The 22,611-nt window shown below is 46.0% G+C and overlaps 1 protein-coding gene across 1 annotated transcript; it reads left to right on the top strand.

Moving 5' to 3' along the window:
- Positions 1 to 8,277: 8,277 nt before the first annotated feature.
- LOC129598075 (uncharacterized) lies at positions 8,278 to 10,061 on the top strand. The gene is made up of 4 exons (XM_055495820.1): positions 8,278 to 8,341; positions 8,521 to 8,632; positions 9,161 to 9,880; positions 9,959 to 10,061. The coding sequence occupies exons 2-4, from the start codon at positions 8,619 to 8,621 to the stop codon at positions 10,059 to 10,061; spliced, it is 837 nt and encodes a 278-aa protein (XP_055351795.1). The 5' UTR covers positions 8,278 to 8,341; positions 8,521 to 8,618.
- Positions 10,062 to 22,611: the final 12,550 nt, after the last annotated feature.

The following is a 22,611-nucleotide window of genomic DNA, read 5'->3' as shown; positions in this document are numbered from 1 at the left end:
GAGCCAGACGTGTTCCCTGTGGCACACCCGATTGCACTGGCAGCCAGTCTGATACATTCCGGATCATCTTAACGCGCTGTTTTCGGGAAGTCAGGTAGCTGTGAAACCATTTTAGCGCGCCATCACGGATGCCAATCGCGTGTAACTTTTCAATCATTTTCGCATGGGAAACAGAATCGAATGCCTTTTTAAGGTCAATTAGGCATAAAGCTGTAATTTTCCCAGCATCCATTGTTTTTCTCCACTTTTCGGACAGTTTCAACAGTAAGGTTTCGCACGAGTGTCCGTCCCGGAATCCGGATTGCTTCTCAGAAAGCACATTCCCGGTCTTCAAAACGGCTACAAGCTGGTTTTGTACAACTTTCTCGAAAGCTTTCGATATGTTGCACACCAATGAAATTGGTCTGAAATCATCCGGCTGTCGTGCACTGGTCTGCTTCGGTATGGCGACTACGTCAGCGCTTTTGAAAATCGTTGGGTACACTCCTGCTTTTAGGGATGCGTTAATCATGATCGTTAGCGGTTTAGCAAGATACTGGTTCACGCCTGCCAGGATTCTGCTAGGCATCCCGCACGGACCAGCGCTTTTCTTCCGTTTTGCCATCCCTTTCAGCAAAAGTGCAACAACGTCAACTGATACATCGGTAAACCTGCAAAGCAATGGTGTAGTGTAGTGGCTACGCGCCATATTAGCGCGTAGCAACCCGCATGGCTGTGTTGACCTGTAGAGGACGCATTTTATGTGGTACTACGAGTATTTCATGATTCAGTATCTATCCGGCCAGAGTGGCACAATAAACATCTGTGCCAAGACGTGACAATTGGCGTGAAGTGTAGTATTCTCTGAACTCTGAAGCGGGAAAGGAGAAGAGGAAAGCGAGCGCTATATAATAAGAGATCGAAAATGACGACCACAACCGATCAACTGACCAAGTTCAATCCGGAAACCATGGACTGGAAGGCGTGGAAGTTTTTGTATGATAATTATACTGTGCTGACCGACCTTCATACGGACAAGCACCGTGCCTTGCTAATAAACAGTCTGGACACGAAGGCCCTGCAGCTTTTAGTTTCGATGTGCAAACCCAAGATGCCGTCCGACTTCACACTGGGTGAACTGGTCACGAAGCTGGAAACGGCCTACGCCCCGTACACGAACCAAATAACCGAGTGGGCGCTGTTCTTCAGTCTTCGGCAGGACGAAAAGAAAGCCTGGTGGACTTCGCGACGCGTTTACGTGACAAAACGATCCTATGCGACTTTCCGGCAACAGTGCTGGAGAAGAATTTAAGTGCTGTGCTCGTGGCAGGCGTCAAAGCGACGCAACAAGACGCTACCTAATGCTGCAAGAGCTGAAGACGTTCGACGCCGCCCTCCAAATTGCTATCAAATATGAAACAAGCGTGAAAGAGGCGAGAAAAACTAACGTGGAAGAGAATGTGGTGAACAGTATTAAGAAGCGAGAAACAAGAGTGAAGAAAGAGGATAAGAGCAGGAGAGAGAAGAGACAAGAAGAGAATGAAGAAGAAAGTGGAAGTGACGAAGAGATGCCGTCCCGGCGGAAGTGTAAAAGATGCGGATCCTGGCGGCATACGCCCGAGGAATGCTGGTATAAAAACACCAGGTGCAATGCTTGCGGCATGAAAGGCCACATAGAGAGGGCATGCCAGCAGAAGGACAACAAGAAGAAGGAAAAGGTCGATACCGTCTACAATGTCGAAGAAGACTATTTCGACATTTGGCCATAATGTTCTGCTTTTTCACTTCATTTTAAGGGTGAAGGTGTAGTGTAGTGGCTACGCGCCATATTAGCGCGTAGCAACCCGCATGGCTGTGTTGACCTGTAGAGGACGCATTTTTATGTGGTACTACGAGTATTTCATGATTCAGTATCTATCCGGCCAGAGTGGCACAATAAACATCTGTGCCAAGACGTGACAATTTCCATGTTTTTTTCTTATTCTGGTCGCTTTACGTGGACGTTTCCGAACATGCGGTCACCAGTTTTCGAATTTCTGTTCGTGTAGTACGAAACCTGCTGATGATCTGTATAGTTAATAAGTTAAGTTAAGTACACGAGCGAAAGGATTTTACTAACGAAGACCTGCAACTTTTGCTGTTTTTATATACTTAGAGTTAGGAGGCATGTGTGGCCCAAATATAAGAACGTGTACAGTACTTATTAAGCAACCAACATATGCGGCAATCAAAAACGTTCTTCAGATCTAAACGAGGGAGTTGCTTGTTGCCTAACACAATCGCTGTTCCGATAGGGTATGCTTTCTGTGGCAACTGCTGTTGAATAGTCCGCGCATGGCACAACACATCAGTCTCAGCCTGGAAAGCTGTGTGGAGCTGAACGTCGACTGCAACAACTGCTACAAACTGGCCGTGCTGCTCAGCCGCTCAATTAAGCCCGGCATCACCACCAGCCTCACCATCCTCACCGCCGTGCCCAGGGACCGCGCATACTCTTTACCAAATCTCCTAGACTTCCTGGACATCCATCTTCCAGTAATCGCTTTCAGAGACCAGATCGTCTGCGCATCCGGGAACTGGGCGCCACTCAAGTGGCGTCGGCTGCAGCACGAGGCCGCCGCGATGCCGACGCTGTACGAGGAGCACTGCGACCGCCATGGCGCTGTACAACTGGACTGTGTCCGGACTGTTCGGCTTCACCGCCTACGAAGTGTTCCACGGGCGTTTGGTTTCAGGATGTCGTCCGTCCCCTGCCGGAAGACGAGCAGAAGATGATGAAGCCCCTCACCCGGGAGGCGCACACCCTGGCCCTTGACCAGCTACACATCCGGATTCCGCGGTTACTTCTGGAATGCGGCGACGGCCCCATGCACATGAACAGTCGCTTCATGTGCGCCGTAAATGACAGCTTTCCGCCAGTCACGGAGGACATACTGGCCAAGGTTACGGCCGTGCATGCTCGCTGGGTGCGCAGCTTACCCTATCCCGAGGACTGGCAGAGTATTCGCGATTATATTGCAGTGTACACCAACGAGAGCCAGTGCATCCACTGCTATGTTTTCTTATGATATCTTTTGTTATGTTCCTGATATTTGTATGTCTTTTTCATCGTTTCTGACGTTTTCCTATGTTATATTATGATTCTTACGGTCTGACATTCACAGTTTCATTTGACCTTTCTCCCCTGTTTTGCAGGTTTAGCGGCTTCAATTCCGACGGCAGCCCGCGATTGTGGCAGGATGTGGATTTGCGGCTGCTGGATGCATCCACGCTGAGCAAACTCGCCATATATGCTATCAACGAAGTATTCGCCGTGTGAAGCATACAATATCCTTAGTCCGAAAGGATAAATTCTCGACGTACTCGAAGTACAGATAAAATGGAGCGAAATGCGCAGTTTCACTTTAACTACGCCGGCATTGAATTTCAGTTGTTTCAGTTATTTTTATAATTGTGTTTTTATAATTGATGAGTGCGATATGGTTCGTGTGATCCTGCCTCAATTGTACCCACGTATCTGGGGCCTGTTTTATCCCCAGCTAACACTCAACTTGTTTCTTGATCTTTCTCGTTTCCATCTTTTCTGCTCTGTGTGCTCTATGTTTTTTCTATCTGCCATTTTGTATAAATTATAAATCTGAGGTCTGTCTGTAAGCTTCGCGTAAACTGTTGCAAGCGGGTTTTCAAATTCTTTGATGGTAACATTACGGTCAATAAAATTTAAAAAAAAACGACAACTCTGTTAAGATTTTACTGGGAACGACGCCGGCACAAAATTCCAGTAAACTGAGCAATCGATGTAAATTAGGCTGACCTACGGATGTAGACTAGGCCTAAGGCTATAACGCACGGGCCGAGCATGTGGTTCTCCTGTCTGACGGAAGGGGAGATAAAGAGCTCACCTTAAGAGGGAAACGTCCTTCCTGAGCAAGGACCGCTCGGTGGCGATACGTTAGCGTAATTAAGCGGTAATCAGGTAAAATTGACTTCGCGTGGCACACGCTGCGAAAACCGGCAAACTTCGTTGAATAAAGCATCGCCGTATTGAGAATATGTACCTATCTCCTCGCCCATTAATGATCCCCGTCTCCTTCCTGCCCGTTTAAGCTCACCGGTCTGCAGGCAGCACACTTACGATGCTGTGTGACACATGCTGCAAGATTGCCCGTTCGTACATGGCAATCAGCCGGCCAGTGCTAATGCGGTTCGCGCGATGGTACAGCTTAGGACAAAATGGTCGCATACCCAATATCTCCACATTCAATACGAATGCAGCGCAGTGCACTGTACGACTGAGTTCAAAATATCCGTTTCGTACAAGTGTACTGCACCGCTTGCGTACAGAATGCTGGGTATGGGGCTTTGCGACCATTTAGTCCTACATTGTATGCTCACTCACAACGGAAATGGTTTGCGGGGGATGCTCCACTTGCTGTAGACGCACACGTAAATTTTCAACCAGGCAGCTGCTAAGCGTTTGGATCGGAGATGTGCACTTGCATACCACGCAAAGCGTTACGCCAATGATCAAAATTTGGTGGAAAATTACTGATTATTGTTTATTGAGTAGACAATTCAGCACTATCACATATCCTTATTCACAAAGAACTTTAAATATACTCCAGAGTCCGGAGAACCCGGTGTCAAGTCTTTCCAGGGAGGAGTGGTTGCTTTAAAGCTTTGTCGGGGTGACTAATTTGAAAACTACCAAAATTTAAGGCTTACTGTACGAGAAGTGTGACTGGCGTTGCGCTAGTGTAATTACCGTACTATCATTATGTAGTCATATACTTCCAAAAATTAGAGCGTATATGCGGCTCTCTCTAGCTTTGGGACAGCTAATTCAGCTCCTGTGCAGACTGAACAACCGCACTGGTTTTCGAATTTTTTACGTAGGTGCTGCACGGTTCAAACGGGCAAGCCTAATATAACATATGGCAGACGTATATAACATATGGCAGACGTTTGAACCATGACGACTACCCTTGTTGGCGACAAGCGACTCTTCCGGTTAGTCGAGGAGGTATTGGCATACGTCGTGCGGAAGAATTATCACTCCCAGCCTTCTTGGCTTCGATTCACTCCGCATTTGATTTGTTAACGTCGATGCTTCCCCGTCATCCGGCAGTGGACGCTTCAGAAGCAATACAGCTGTGGAAAACGAAGGCTCGGCAATCGGAAATCCCAGAAACTGCATTCCGAAAGCTACAAAAAACGTGGGACCTGCCGCTCTGTAATGTGTCAGTTTCAGTCTTAATGGACTTGTTTCGCCATGATCGGGTTAACACAGCCCGCCTACTCGCACAGTCAAGACCGGAAGCAGGCATCTGGCTGAACGCGCTTCCCTCAGCCCACATCGGCAACCTCCTCGATGACGATACGATGAAAATCTCAATTGGCCTGCGTCTTGGAGCGGATATTTGTGAGCCGCATAACTGCACCAAGTGCCATAAACTGGTCGACAAGCTCGGGCACCACGGGCTATCGTGCAGCTACTCGGCCGGTAGACATGCGCGACACGGAGGTTTAAACAGTATCGTGTGTCGGGCTTGTGTTTCAGCTGGCATCCCAGCTAAGCTTGAACCTCGCGGCACGTCCTCCACTACAGTTCAACGCCCAGACGGTTGCTTGGAAAAGGGGGATGTGCCTGGCCTGGGATGTAACGTGCGTCGACACAATGGCCCTTTCCCATCTTCAGTCTACGTCGGTTACGGCAGGTGCTGCTGCTGCGCAAGCGGAAGAAAGGAAGTCCCAGCTGTATGCCTATCTGCAAGGGCGCTACATTTTTTCTCCGATCGCCTTTGAGACGATGGGTCCTTGGGGCCCGTCGGCTATCGCCATTGTGAAAGAGTTGGGCAAAAGACTGCAGCAGCATACCGGAGAGCGTCGATCGCATGAATTTCTGCGTCAACGGCTATCGCTGGAAATTCAGCGCGGAAATGCAGCATCTATCCTTGGCACTATAGACGGAGAGGATAGCTTAAACGAAGTTTTGCTGTTGTGAAAAATGTAATGTGTTTAGTTTTCTTCCACCTGATTTGTCCATTGGTTATTAATAAAGAGGAAAAACAATTCTGTCTACATATTATATTAGTACAGGATCCAACGTGTAAATGAAAGGTCAGGATGATTTTGTCTGTTCTGAGCTTCTGCGTCTGTCTATCCTCTAACGGGGAAAAGATGGAAAGTAAAGGTCACTAAAGGTTAGTGTCAATCCTGCCAGTTCAGTTGCCGATCTCTGTCGGATTCCCATTCGAGTATTGAAAAGATGTTGTACATGTATCGCAAAGCAGAACGGTAGGTATTCCAAGAGCAATCATACAATCATAGGGCAGCAGGCTTGCATTCGTATTGTCCTAGGACAGAATCAGAGGACGACCCACCTCACTCCCCATACTATCTGCGCTCAGAAAAAAATTTATTGAACTGGAACACTTAATTGCTCATTTCCCAGGACAAGAATGCTGTGTCCAGGATGAGCAGTGCATGTCAAAATAACGTACTGCTATATATACATCAGAATACTTCAGGCATTCCGAAATCCTACCTAGAAAATCCACGTTAGAACTAGACAACTCGTACGCAGATGAACACATGGTTCCGATTAACTGGCATCAGTGAAATGCGCATTTTCACTATCAGTATCCAGTATCCATACCGAATTTCTTTTGCACGACTGCAGTGTTTTGCAAAAGGAGCCTAAAGAGATCGAAAAACTGCACCCATACCACCGGTGTAGCCATAATGAAAGAGAATACTGGAAGCGATGGTCCGGTGGTATGGGTGCAGTTTTTCGATCTATTTAGGCTTCCTTTGTAAAACACAGCAGTCGTGCAAAAGAAATTCGGTGAGACGGTAAAATTTAGGTTTTTTTCAAATTTTTCACTGCATATTTTATTATGTATTAATGTACAACCACCGCCTACAAAATCAATTCCTCTTCGGAGGAATTGTCACGAATGTGTTTCTGTTCACTGGCGCAGCATCGTGTACGAGTCAGTACGACTGGGCGAACTGGCACAACTTTAACTATTTCAACATTAGCGGGATCACTCCCAGTATTGCAATTTCTTTTCCAAGTTTTCGTGATGAGTTTCAAAATTTCCTTATGCTAATAAAAAAGAACAATCTCTTTTTTGTACGAGTACTAACGGAATTCCAAACAGATAGATTTTCTCATAAAATCGGTGTAAGGGACGCGTTCTACTAGCCGGCCGAAATATTTATTCGAGCACCAAGGGGTGCCGAAATATGCAGTTTGTCGGACAACAACAACTTCTTGCAACTGCATAAGGAAATCGTTGGCTTTCTTTCTTTCTAATGCATTTGCCTTGGAGAGCGCAGCAGCGGTATCGACCGCTACTGACGGATGTCAATCAGCTCAGCTACCAGAACACGGTGGTCGTCCGCAATCCGGACGACACGTGGTACGTGGGATACATTCAAGATATGGACGGCGAGCAGGCCTTCATCCATTTCGACTCGACCAAGGTCTCGGCGCGCTGGATCCCCAGGGGAAGCATCTGGCTGCTGCCGTTCTACTGGGAGAATTCGGGAAATCGAGGCTGTGACAATGTCCCGGTACACGTGGCACTGCGTGATGAAGAGGACGGTCCGTTGCGCTTCCGACCCGCCACCCTGGTGGGTTGGCTGGCGGGCTGTGATAGCTGTCATATGTTCTATGTCACATCCTTTGCGCCGACCTCCAACGCCCATGCACCCCCCGATCGAGCTGAATTGGTGGAGATGGGTCAAATTGTCGCTGCGCTGCCGCCCCATGATCGGTTCTTGCTCGAACACCGTAGTGGCCCGATATATAGCAAACATTTTGTCCCATTTGCCCGCGCACAGAAGATTCTAACCGATGCCTCCGACAAATTCCGCATCACCAAGCACCTGCGTGAAGCTTTTCGAGCCAAACGAAGTATGATGGACTGCTGTCGCTTTCATCTGCGCATCGAACGGGATGGCTGCATGTTTATCACCATCAATATTGCCGATGAGGACATGGAGCAATGGACGACGGGGACGTTATTGCAGGTGCTGGACACACATCTGGCCGAGCGGATAAACTTACCGGCCATTCGTTGCGGACGATTTGCTGCCTGTGAAACTATCTCTTATGAAACCGGTTAGTCAACATAGCCGGTCCCCGCAGGGTACATTTTAGCAAGGCGAGCAAAATACTTGAATGGCTTTTCTGTGAAGATTGAGCTCACAGTCAAAGTAGTAAACCTTGCAGTGTTGATCTGCCGACGATTTTGACAAATTCCTGGCAGTTGGTAAAACCTTCTTTAGCCTCCGTCAGATTCCTCGTATCCCGGTAATCTCGCCAGTTGCCAAACGGTGGCTGAACTTCCCTGTTCGTAAAGTGATCACGATCGTAATATAAGTAAACTGCATTAATGCAAACTGTGCACCATGCACCAGGTGTCAAAAACCGAGTTTCCGAGTTCTGCCCTTCGTTGAATACCTAATAATCATTAATGGCTCACTGTCTTCTGTCTTCAGTTTAGCTGGTGTAGAGCAATTATTTTACAGATGGGGAGAGTGGTGCCCTGCAGCCAGCCGCCCGCATCAGCCACTTGACACCGGTTCTCCTGAGCGACATCTTAGCCCATCTGGACCTGCATTCCCAAATGACGGCCCAACGGTAAGCGCATTGGCTCCGTTCTGGCAGTTCGCACTACCTTTTAATAATGAATTTTGAAACCTATTGATGATCCGTGCGCTTCTAGCTATAGTTTCTCAGCTAAATTTCATAGCAAAGTGCTCAGCTAGTAAAAACCTCATTTCTGAAACTTTCTTGTGTTATTTAGAAATTCGAAGCTAGAATACATGGGTGATCAAAATCTGCGAAAAATCTTAAATCTTGCTTTTATCACTTCTTTGACTAGCGTGGTTACTCATGCCAGAGTTAGTCTTATTCATTCAGTAACTAATTTTCAAACAAAATAATTTTGCATCAATCAACTTTGAGCTGTGTGTGTGAAAAAGCGCCTAGTTTTCGCCAGTGCCGTTTTTGACACAGGCAGTGCATCCGAAAACGCAGGGTCGATAGAGATGGTGGAAGTCACCATCTCTTTCGGATACGTAAGTTAAAATTGTCACACCGCAAAAGTGCATGGTAGCTTTTGCGTGGTAGCATGGTAGCTGTCTAAGAGAATTGCTGTTTCCACAGTGTATGCGCTCTATGGCAGTTGCTGCTGGGCAGTCCGCGCATGGCGGACCACATCACTATTACCATGGACCGCTGCTGGCAGCTGCAGGTAGACAGCAACAACTGCTATAAACTGGCAGCGCTTCTCGTCCAGACACTTTCTCCCACCACGATCAGTCTCACCTTCCTCAACGCCATGCCCACGGAGCGCACCTCCTTTTTACTAAACATTCTAGACCGCATACCGACCAGGCTGTTGTTGGTGGGATTCCGCGACCAGACGGTCAATTCCCGACACGGGAGCATGGCGGGGCGGGAGGAGCAGCGACTGCAGCACACGGCACCACTGGTGCCGTTGCTGTACCAGCGCAACTGCCGTTTCTTAGCGCTGTACAACTGGACCGTGTCCGGCCTGTTTGGATTCGCAGCGTACGAAGTGTTTCACGGCGCGGATTTTGTCGTCCGTCGCCTGCCGGAACACGAGCAGAAGCTGATGAAACATCTGCCACCGACGTCGCCTGCACTGCGCATTGACCAGATGTCCATCCGCATTCCGCGGCTGCTTCTGCGCTGCAGCGACGGCACGATGCACCTGACCAGTCGCTACATGTGCGCCCTCAGCGAACACTACCCGCCGACCACCGAGGAAATGCTGGCAAAGGTCAAGGCGGTGTATGCGCGTTGGGTGCGCAGTCAGGAGTATCCGGATGAGTGGCAGACCATTCGCCATTATCTTTCTGTGTATGTTGACAAGTCCCGTGCAGCCAATTTTTTAGCAGTCGCAGTTGCGTTACGTGACCCTTCTCCCCTGTTTTGCAGGTTCAGCGGTTTCAATGCCGACGGCAGCCCGCGACTGTGGCAGGAAGTTTACTTACGGCTACTGGATGTGTCCACACTGAGCAAGCTCGCCATCTACATATAAAGACCTTTGCATCGCGCTTGCTTCGAAGGTGTAAATTCCCCCAGAAGTACTACAAACACCTCGAAACGTAACGCGGGATACCGCTCCACGTTCGGATCATCAGTTGCAGATGTTTCGTTTTCTAACCGACATCCATGCCTCCATGGTAATGAATACTTTGCAGAGTATTAATGGATACCATTCATTAGTAGACTTGTACAACTTTATTTGGCTTTTTTATATTTTTTGGTTTTGTGAAAGTACTGTTAATTTGTTATCGACTCTGAATGTAGTTTACTACCTCGTAGTTATATGAATTTAAATTTTAATCAAAGTAGTAATACTGGCGTATTTATGACATATTGCACTTTTTGTGGACTGAAATTAATGTTACTGCCATATTCGAAGTGTACAGTAAAACCTCTCTATAAAATACAGGCACGGTTCCATCGGTTTCGTGCCGGGGTGTATTTTATAAAGGGATACTGCCCCCAGGGATTAAAAGCCGCCAAGAAAAGGCGTCAATACAGTAATCACGCAAAGCCCGAGCCGCAAAAAAATTGTGTGTGTGTGTGTTACCGCAAGGGAGATCGATGAAATTCGAAGCGCAGAATCGTCCGGAGAAAGTCCGTCTTGACGAAAAGAACGGTGTGCTGTATTAACAGCTGGAAATGCAGTGTACCTGATTTAACATTAAACTGATATGAACTTCTTACCAGCACTGTGATATTGACAATTTAAATTTTAATTGTGCGGGAAATTTCCTGGCGCATAGCAAATTGGGCCAATTGGATATGCGCTAACGTTAATGTTGCTCCATATTAGCTCAGGATGTTAAGATAACATCAGATTGTATCCGGCTACCTGTATGCAACTGTATTTAACCGCAGCTGAATGTTGTTCAGAGGTTCTTTACACTAGTTAAACTACATTCGGTTCCGCGGATGTTGTATGTAAAGCTTATAAAGAGGAGAATGTTATAATGAGAATCCCCTCTATGCTATAACTTGCGAACGTTTCCGTTTCAATAATTTCGTTTAGCCAGTCTCGAAATGTGGACTCTTCGGCATAGGATTTCGATATTTGCGCTTTTTGAAAGGACATTTATGGTAGACTGCCAAGGACTCTCAAGGACACGGTATTTGCACTTTTTGAAAGGGCTTTAAGGACATGGCGCTTTTTGAAAGGACATGGTCAATTATTCTAACCAATCCCTTGCTTCGGGACTGGAAAACACTCAGTGTGCACTTAATATCTTTAACTGCAAAGTACCCAGGTTTGCACCTTGATACGGCCCGTCGTTTTCCATCCAAAGGTACAGATAGTACTGAGATTTCTGGGTCTGGTAGCCAGGAAGCTTTCAAAGTCACAAGATGGCGACCGACGGGATCATAAAGAGGCTCAATAGGAGTTAGACCTTTTTGCAAGCTCAAAAGGAGTTAGACCTCGTTTCCGCTTTTATCAGGGCTGGCGCATGGGCGTGGCCATGTGCAGCTGGATCCACTGCAGCCAACGGCCGGCAGAAGGTCCGCCGCCGCGAGATATCCTTGGTGGGGTCCTCTGCTACAGAGGTCGTTACGTATCGAATACCACAGGTCGTCTGTAAAAGGTCACCACGTCGTTGTATCTGTAGCACTGCGTGTATATACTAAATTCTATATTCTTATAACGAGTTTCTATCATTATTTTGTGTGTTGGCTGATGTCTAATACTTAAAAGCTGAATGTGAGACTGAAGAAATGGAAAGCGGCCAGTCGGTCCGCGATTCGGAAACTGAATAATAAAATCAGCAAACAATGCGGACGGGTTCATCGCCATTGTGGTCCCTTTGCGCATTGTAACACACATGCAGTTGTAGAGATATTATGTCCTTTGTGAAAAACTTATGCACCAGTGTTTCGTTCACGGGATCTGATGCTAACGTTTCAGCAACGGCGGTTTTACAGAATGCGAGGGAAAGTGGGCTACATGTTAACGTTAGGAGCGCCATTGCGAGCAGTGTGTGTATATGGTGTATGTGTAGTTTCGCTAATCTGGATTAGCCGAACGCGCGATTCCTGTTTTAGTACAGTGCTTATTATGGTCAAAGCTATGCTTATTATTACATCAATAATTAACGCAGTAATAACGCCCGCTAACAAAGTACGGCGCTATCGTTTCAGTAATGAACTTGTTCACGTTAAAAAAAACGATTCTGCGTTATGCCGCATAGCCTAAAATAGTTATGCGTGCCGAAGGATGAAACCCTGTTCAAAAAAGCGACCAGCGCTGCTGTAAGACAATCCGGGTTATAAATCCGGTCTTTTACGGTCAGCAGCGATGGATGATGCAGTACGCAAGCATAATTGAAGCAGGTTATTATACAGTTTTTCAAAGGAACGGTGAGCCGCAGCCGTTGGTGACGCGACGGTGTGATAACTTAGTCGACCAACGGCTATTTATCCTAGCCTATTTATATATTTATCCTTTATTCACAAATCATTAACACCGTTCCAATTGCACATTCTTGTATATGCTGGACATAACACGGTACATTTTGAAGGCGTGTACATAACGCATATCCGCGATTTGAATATCAGTTGACAGAAGGTACAGTATTTCCAAATTTCGATGACAGATTACGTAATTTTTCACTCATTTTGTTCCACTTGTCTCCGGGTAGTCGCAAGCTTGTCGATCTCGAAGGTTTGAAAGGGAAATTGCTGTAGCTCCCACAAGCTTCCCGTTGTTCAATCGCAGTCAGCTGGACCGTATCAGTGCGGTCCGGTGAGACGCTTGCTCATAAGGAAAGCGGCTTTCGTGGACGCAGGTTGGTGACATCCAAAGAACAGCCGGTTGTTGGTGACTTGCGATAGCTTTCGAGAATGCCGATTGAGGCAGCTGGAACCCAATGGAATCGGTCAACCGTACATGTCGATTTCACCCAGTGCATTTTGGAATTTTCGGCTATGGCGACCCTTCCAGAAATTTACACTTTTCGTACAACGACAGCGTTGCGTTAATAAATAAGTTTTGATTTACAATTAGTCGGTAATACTCTGAGGCCATGTCCTTCCGAAAAGGGTAGTTACTTTTTAAAACGTTACTATAGACAAAAACATTAATAACTACGGTAGATGGCTTGTTTAGGTCATGATGGAGGTGCTTTGGAGAGCGCAGCAGCGTTATCGGCCGGTGTTGACGGATACCAACCAGATGAGCCATCAGAACACGGTCGTCGTCCGCAATCCGGAAGACACGTGGTACCTGGGATACATTCAGGATATGGACGGCGAGCAGGCCTTCATCCATTTCGACTCGACCAAGGTCTCGGCGCGCTGGATCCACATGGGCAGCATCTGGCCGCTGCCGTTCTACTGGGAGGATCCGGGCAACCAAGGTGCTGACAACGTCCCGGCGTACGTTGCCCGGCGCGATGCAGAGGATGGCCCGTTGCGCTTCCGTCCCGCCATCCTTAAGGGTTGGACGTGTCTGGGTTGCCAGAATTGTGAAGTGTTTGCCGTGAAATCCTCCGACTCCCGGGGACTGGTGGAGATCGGGCAGGTGGCTGCGGAGTTGCCGCCCCATGGTCAGTCATTGCTGGAGCGGCGCAGCGGTGTGCTGTACACTAAACACTTCGTTCCCTTCGCCCGGGCGCAACATCTTCTAACCGATGCCTCCGACAAATACCGCATCATCAAGCACCTTCGCTATGCGTTTCAGGATAAACCGATTTTGTTTAATAGGAATGACTGCGCTCGCTTCCATCTGCGCATCGAACGGGATGGCTGCATGTTCATCACCATCAATATTGCCGATGAGGACATGGAGCAATGGACGGCGACGACGTTACTGCAAGTGCTGGACACACATCTGGCCGAGCGGATTAACTTTCCGGCCATCCGTTGTGGACGATTTGCTGCCAGTGAAACTATCCCTTATGAAACCGGTTAGTCAACTGGTCACCGTCAGGTTTACAATTGTTAGCAAGACGGGCACAAATAAATTGCCCGCCTTGCGAAGATTGAGGTGGTTCGAATTGGCAATGGTCAATCCGGGAAGCACACTGTGTAAACCGGACGGTAAATCACCGGTCTCCGTTTACCCAATGCCCCAGTACATATTGCACTTTCCGGTGTTTGAACGTTGTGAAAACTAAAGACCTGTTGGTCCTCGGCTTTAAGACCATCACATCTCACGGAACTGATGCGATTTCGCAACTAAAAATCCGCCCCATCTCGGTACACTGGTGACTAACTTGTGGAGTAAAAGTGTTGAGTATGTACAGTACAAGTACGTACTCGAACAAAATTATAAATATTGTACGAGTATCTGGAATGAAGTCCTACCGTACGGATAATGCGCCGTAGCAACGGGATAAGTACAGTACTATGTCCAGTGTGTTATTGTGTTTACCATTTATCAGGGAACATTTTCCGCCTCCAAATTCAAAAAATTCTCATGTTTTGTAAAATGGTAGTGTACTATGGCGTACCAAACAGGCCAGAGTTTGTCCAGACAAATGCTAATGACAAATGCTTTTTCAGTATCAAACAAATGCTACGACAAATGCTTTTCACTACCAGACAAATGCTTTTCACTACCAGACAAATGCTTTTCACTACCAGACAAATGCTTTTCACTACCAGACAAATGTTTTTACAAAAATTTTAACAGACAAATGTTTCTGACAAATGTCAGAAACTTTCAGACATATGTTACAGACAAATGTCTTTGATGTGATTGTAACTGCCGTCTCGTGCACCGGAAGCGCGACTACAGACTCTAACATTTTTTGCCATTGCGCAGTGCGCAACCACACAGTCCGAAGGTGGTAGGCTTCTGACATTTGCGGTGGTAGGCTTCTGACATTTGTCAGTAACATTTGTCTGAATGTTTCTGACATTTGTCAGTAACATTGTCTGAAAGTTCTGGCATTTGTCAGAAACATTTGTCTTAAATTTTTTTTAAAAACAATTGTCTGGTAGCGAAAAACATTTGTCAGTAACATTTGATTGAAAACTAAAAAGCATTTGTCATTAGCATTTGTCTGGAAAAACTCTGGCCCGTTTGGTACGCCATAGTGTACTATTGTAGTATGCTTAAAAAAATATTTTTAGCTGCCATCGTCAAGGGGCGTGGCCAGACAACAATTTAAAGTTTGCATACTATCATATTATACTGTGTAATGCAGTGCAGTACAAGTTATTCGTAACTATATTATGTTAACTTTTTCCTGCAGCACCGTGGACTTTTGCAGCTGTCCGCTGTCCTGAAATGATGTAAGTAAAACAGGCCTACGTGCGTCGGCTCGGGCCATTGCTGCCTGATTATACATTTTTGGAAAATTTTCATCGGTTTGTGTTGTGAACAATAAGTTGTGCAAAAGCTTTGTTCTGCTAATACACAGATCTGTGCTGTACTTCGTAACAAATTTTTGAAAATGTGCACACGGGCAGCAATGGCCCGAGCCGACGCAAGTGGCCTCTTTTACTTACATCATTTCACGACAGCGGACAGCTGCAAAAGTCCACGCTGCTGCAGGAAAAAGTTAACATAATAATAACGAATAACTTGTACTGCATTGCATTACACAAATACACAGCATATGATAGTATGCAAACTTTTAATTGTTGTCTGGCCACGCCCCCTTGACGATGGCAGCTAAAAATATTTTTTAAGCATACTACAATAGTACACTACCATTTTACAAAACATGAGAATTTTTTGAATTTGGAGGCGGAAAATGTTCCCTGGTTAGTTACATGGTTGACTCCGTAGCGAGCAGGTTAATTGACAGAATCGTAGCGAAGGCCCTCTGTATTCAAGACTAATGCTTCTGGTCGAATTCTGTCAACGAAAACGAAACTTTCCATTACGAGAGGTTGTTACGAAAGGTCGTTACGCAGTGCTGCCGGCAGGTTTTGTTGCTAAATTAAAAACTTAAAATTGTTTAATTCTTAATAATGTTTTATAATTATAAGGAGTGCTACTGGTAAAGCGTTAAAACTATGTTACGTCCGTCAAGTTGCCGTTCGTCAAACTTTGGCTTCCGCCACATTTCCGAAATAGAACTGGTCCGATTTTTCCAAGCAGACGGATGTCCAGTCCTGTACTTTCTGAGAAGGTTTCTGTATTTGATTGAGGCCTTCGCAAATCGGTTTACATGTTGCAGTTCTATACAGTTTTTTTCGCAGAATCTGCAAGCGGTTTTTTTCATTAACTTTTTCCATTAAAACCGACATGCTTATATGTACAACTTGCACATTCGTTGGTAATACCTTCTCATTCTTTAACCGATCGCGGGTCCATATTATAACAAAAAGGCAGTTTATGAATGCTCAAAATTAGAATTCAAAGGATGCTGAAAATGCATTGCTGGTATTGTAGTCCCACTTAGGAAACATTCAAGGCGGATTTTGACGGATATGTTATGCCAGGCAGTGTAACCAAAAGCCGCTTCGTACCCAAACCCTCTTCAGTTTACAATTGTTAGCTGTTCTAATAGTAATTGTATGTTCAAATTATGCTAAAGATTGGGAGAGTGATGTCCTGCAGCCGACCGCCCGCATCAGCCAGTTGGCACCGTTCCTCTTAAGCGCCGTCTTTGCTCAGCTGGACCTGCATTCACAAATGACAGCCAAACGGTAAGCGCATTGGCCCCGTTATAGTAACGGAGACGAGACGAATATCGAACGAATTATTAAGTTGTGACCTTTGGGAGAAACAGCAGTGCGCTACTTGGTAGAAGGCTAGAAGCGTACACAGCCCGGAACATGTGGATCAATATTGCTTTTTTTTGTGGAGCAGTATTTCTTATTCGATTTTTATCTTATTTTGGTCGCTTTGCGGTTTTCGAATTTCGGTTTGTGTATTACGAAGCCTGCTGGTGATCTGCACGAGCGAAGATTTTGACTAACAAAGACCTTCTTAAACTTGTTGTTTGTAGATAACAGGAGACTTGTGTGATCAAAATATGAGAACTTATTTAAGCGACCTGCAAAATATGCGAAAATCAAAATCGTTGGTCAAATTTAAACGAGGGAGTTGCTTGTTAGTTGTTGCCTAACACCATCAGTGTTCCGACAGGGTGTGCTTCCTGTGGCAGTTGCTGTTGAATGATCCGCGCATGGCACAACACATCAGTCTCAGCCTGGAAAGCTGTGTGCAGCTGAAGGTAGACTGCAACAACTGCTACAAACTGGCCGTGCTGCTCAGCCGCTCAGTTAAGCCCGGCATCGCCATCAGCCTCACCATTCTCACCGCCGTGCCCAGGGACCGCGCATACTCTTTACCAAATCTCCTAGACTTCCTGGACATCCATCTGCCCTTGATCGCTTTTAGAAACCAGATCGTCTGCGCATCCGGGAACTGGGAGCGACTCAAGCAGCATCGGCTGCAGCACGAGGCAGCGGTGATGCCGACATTGTACGAGGAGCACTGCGACCGCGTGGCGCTTTACAACTGGACAGTGTCCGGACTGTTCGGCTTCACCGCTTACGAAGTGCTTCACGGGCGTTGGTTTCAGGATGTCGTCCCTCCCCTGCCGGAAGACGAGCAGAAGATGATGAAGCCCCTCACCGAGGAGGCGCACGCGCTGGACCTGGACCAGCTGCAAATCCGGATTCCGTCGCTGCTTCTGCAATGCAGCGACGGTCCCATGCCCATGAACAGCCGTTTCATGTGCGCCGTCAATGAGCACTTCCCGTCGGTCACGGAGGACATGCTGGCAAAGGTCACGGCTGTGCATGCACGCTGGGTGCGCAACCTACCCTATCCCGCGGACTGGCAGAGCATTCGCGATTATCTTGCAGTGTACGCCAACGAGAGCACGTGCATCCATTACTTTTTTTTATGTTATGTTTCTTATGTTGCCCGTATATTTCTGATGTTCGTATTTGGTCTGGCATTCACAATGCCATTTCTTGATCCTTCTCCCCTGTTTTGCAGGTTCAGCGGCTTCAATGCCGACGGCAGCCCGCGATTATGGCAGGATGTGGACTTGCGGCTGCTGGATGTGTCCACACTGAGCAAACTCGCCATATATGCTATCAACGAAGTATTCGTTGTGTGAATCACCCAACAACCTTAGATCGAAGGGATAAATTCCGGACGTACTCGAAGTAAACAGGAACTAAACGCGCAGTTTTATTCTAACTACACCGGCACTGTATTTCAGTCGTTTGATCTTTATAAGTAATGAATGCGATATGGTTCTTGTGATCCTGGCTCGTTTGTATCCGGGTCTGTTTTATCCCCGGACCCCAGCTAATACTAAACCTGTTTCTTGACCTTTCTCGTTTTCATCTTTTGTTTTCTGCTCGTTCTTTTCTTATTACTCGTATATGCCACTTCGTCAAAATCATATATTGATGTCTGCCTGTAATCTTTGCGTAAGCTGTTGTAAGCGGTTTTCAGATTCTTTTTATGGAAACAGTACGGTCCGTAAAATTCTGAAAAAAACACCAACCATATAAAAATTATACTGGGAGCGACGCCGGCACAAAATTTCAATCAACTGAGCAGGCGAAAGACGTTCCCATGATTTTTTACGTCAGCGATTGTCGCTTGAAATTCAGCGAGGCAACGCGACATCGGTTTTGGGAACAATGGAAGGAGGAGAAAAGTTTAATGAAATTTTGATGTTGAAAAAATGCGATGTTTTCCGTTATTGTATAATTGTTGTACCTCAGGTACATAAAGAGAAAGACTGAGCAGCGGATGTAGATTCCCGAAAGCCTAGGTCTGAGGCTACAACGCGCTAGTCGAGCGTGTGGTTCTCCTGTCTGACTCTGCATGAGGGAGGGGGGGGGGGGAACACTTGGCTGAATAAGGATATTTCAACCAGGCAACTGCTGACCGTTCTGAAATGTGCACTTGCATACAACGCAAAGCGTTACTCCACCCCATGCCATGTCCATCCAGGGAAGAGTGGTTGCTTTAAAGCTTTGCCGCGCCGCCTAATATAACGACTACCAAATACTTACTATAGTTATCAACGTATTAATTTTTCGAAGCACATAACTCACGTACAGTACAGTACATACTTCAGAACATTAATACGTAAATGCGGCTTTCTGTAGCTTTTGTGACAGCTATTATTCGTCTTCTGGGTAGAATGAGCAACCGCCCTTGCTGGCGCGATCCAACTGTTCTTTCGAATTTCTGTATTCGCTGGCGTAGCATCGTGTACGAGGCAGTACTAGCAGTAGGACGACACAACGGCTGGCACAACTTTACTTGGTATCTCAACATGAGCGCGAGCACTTATAGCATTGAAAATTGTCTTTCATATTTTCATGACGAGTTTCAAAATTTGCTTGGTGTAACAAGAAAGAGCAATCTTTCCTCTACTTCAGCCTAGAAGCTAACGAAATCCCAAACAGACAGACGATTTCTCAGAAACTCGGTGTAGGGGGCGCGTTCTACTATTCGGGAGCCGAAGCTATATTCGAGCTTCAAAGGAAGCCAGAATATGTAAAGTGTCGGAGTACTTACAGTTACAGCAAGTTCATGCAATTTCCGAAATATAGCTAGTTCTTTCAACTACTGTATATAAGGAAATCGTAGGTTTCTTATGTCGCAATGGACCTGACTTGGAGAGCAGTGCAGAAGTATCAGACGGTGTTGACGGATGTCAACCAGACCAGAACTTCTAGACCGCATACCGACCAGGCTGTTGTTGGTGGGATTCCGCGACCAGATGGTCAATTCCCGACACGGGAGCGTGGCGGGGCAGGAGGAGCAGCGACTGCAGCACACGGCACCACTGGTGCCGTTGCTGTACCAGCGCAACTGCCGCTTCGTGGCGCTGTACAACTGGACCGTGTCGCTCCTGTTTGGATTCGCAGCGTACGAAGTGTTTCACGGCGCGGATTTTGTCGTCCGTCGCCTGCCGGAACACGAGCAGAAGTTGACGAAACACCTGACAGCGAGGTCGCCTGCCCTGTGCTTTGACCAGATGTCCATCCGCATTCCGCGGCTGCTTCTGCGTTGTAGTGACGGCACGATGCTCGTGACCAGTCGCTACATGTGCGCCCTCAATGAACACTGCCCGCCAATCACCGAGGAAATGCTGGCAAAGGTCACGGCGTTGCATGGGCGTTGGGTGCGCAGTCTGGGCTATCCGGATGACTGGCAGACCACCCGCCGGTATCTTTTCGCGTATGCACAAACTTGTCCCGTAATTTCTAACGCATTAACACAGCGACAAATACTTAGTCAGGGTTATTGCATACTACGCCGCGCCACGCAATAGCACAGATGATTGTATCTCTACAATTGTTCTGTGATGCTCAAAAATTGCAGTAAAAACGATTACTAATTAGTTCGCACATTATTTGTCTTTGGTTTTAGGTTCGCAGATTATTGGTGGGGATTTCTTTGTTGCAGCATTGATTAGAAAGAAAGCCAGAAATAACTGGATGAATTATATAATTAGCGCGTATTAATTACATTTTGATTTGTGTGCCCGTGTAGAAAACCGGAATCGAGGCTGGATAGCTTCGTTTAATTATGTTTTAGGAGAAAACAATGAGCGTGAATGCTGTACATGTACAGTACATACATTGTACAGTAAGCACTCTGAACAGTACAATTGTACATACATTAGTTTGTTTCGCATTAAAGGAGTCATAAAACTCATAACTACATCGGGCCAATGTCAAAACGACGGCGGAATTTTCTGCCGGCGGAAATTTATTGTGATCAAAACGACTGCGGAATTTTTTGCCGGCGGAAATTTTGCGTGGTCAAACTGCCGGCGGAATTTCCTCAACATGCACTTGTTACGGAAATCGCGAATTGATACAGAACCAACTTATTGGTAAACTAATTCATACAGTAAATACAAGCTGGACATTCTATGTATTATGTATCCATGTATTTTGTCAAACAAACTTCTGCTACTGCTAGTTTCAAAATAAATATGCTCCATCGTTCGGCAGATAAACAGTCAAAAATAACAAACGAGAGCTACAGCTTTAAAAAGTTGAAAAATTACAAAAAAGCACAAGCAAACAAAAAACACAATGACAGTTAACAACTTACGTACGTGCTCGAATACCAATCAGGTAATCCGCCGGCAGTTTGACCACGAGATCTCTACGCGTAGATGTAGAGATTCCTCGTCTGGGTTGACTGTACCAGTTTATATTCAGAGAAGTTGTGAGTCTTCCCAGGAAAGGCGCCAAAGGGATCAGACTAGATCACACGTCAGTGTCTTCGCCGCAGTGCCATTGTCAAATACCTTGTTTGTCTCTTTTGCGCGGCTCAGGTATTCTCTTGAACTTGTTCGCGCGTTCTGTGCAAACTGCCGGCGCAACAACAAGGCTGGCATTGAAAACGGGACTCTCGGATCTATCATCTATGTAAGATACATTTTTCTTGCAAAATTGTTTCAGAATATGCACAATAAATGAAATTAAAAGTTACGAAAATTCCGCCGGCAGTTTGACCACGAGAATTTCCGCCGACGTTTTGACCACACAAAATTTCCGCCGGCAGAAAATTCCGCCGTCGTTTTGGCATTGGCCCCCACTGGCCAAAATGCTTCTGCACATGTACATCAAAACATAGATTACGTAAATGCTATTACGAATTGGGAGCGGTGTCTTGGATTAACGACTGTAAATCACGTACGAAGAATGCAGGCGTCATAAATTACCTATAATTATTCTGATGCTAACGATTTCAGACCTTGGCATATACTAAGTGCATGCGCATATGCCGTAATGCCGGAGATGTTGTAATATGTGGGTAACCATTCCGTGACGGATAATTTTCGCTCTATTTGCAAACCGCATTTCGAGTTTCATGAACTGCTTATTATTTATGGTCGGAACTGACTATCTGGCAGACCGGCCATATGCACCCATAACTATGCAAATGTACAGTGTATATAGTACGTGAATAATCTATTTCAAAACAAATGCCCTGATTATGCCCACACAGGTAAATCGCTTTATTATCGCTTGTAGCTGTTTATTTACAATACCAGCTTGGTGGCGCAAATCATTTCGGAAATACGCGGAGAACAATTATAGCCTTCCGTGAAACTTCCCGGATAACACTGGAATCTTTTTTCATTGGGAAACGAAAATCGTCCTAGTCTCCGCAAATATGGTTTCGAAAGTGCCAAATCAACGGACAGTAGGAGCAGAAAACAAGGACAAGGTAAAAATAATAAAAATAATCTTTTTCTAAATTTCCTGCATGCAGCCGCTGTTGCGCAACATTTTCTGTACATAAACTGTACAGCAATGCAATGCTTGGCTCCACGGTGGAGCCTCCACCTATACAACTTTAGCTGTGGTTCGTATTACTGTATATTTCCATGACCTAATTGATTTAGTAGTTTTTTTTAAATCTGCATTAAAAAAGCATGGGGCAAGTTGTTTTTTATATTATACAATTTTGACGTACATAAATAGATAAAATATCAGTTCCATTGTCAGTTTGTGGGTATTTAATACTGCGGATTTTCCTCTCTGTTGTTTAAAAATTAATATGCAACAATTTATTCACTTTCGACATATTCTGCATCTTTCGAGTTTTGAAATACATACTGTTTCATCCCGCGGGGTGCGCTGAA

Source organism: Paramacrobiotus metropolitanus, unplaced genomic scaffold, assembly GCF_019649055.1.
Source record: "Paramacrobiotus metropolitanus isolate TYO unplaced genomic scaffold, Prichtersi_v1.0 Parri_scaffold0000113, whole genome shotgun sequence".
NCBI classification, from domain to species: domain Eukaryota; kingdom Metazoa; phylum Tardigrada; class Eutardigrada; order Parachela; family Macrobiotidae; genus Paramacrobiotus; species Paramacrobiotus metropolitanus.
This window is presented reverse-complemented; position numbering and strand designations above follow the sequence as displayed.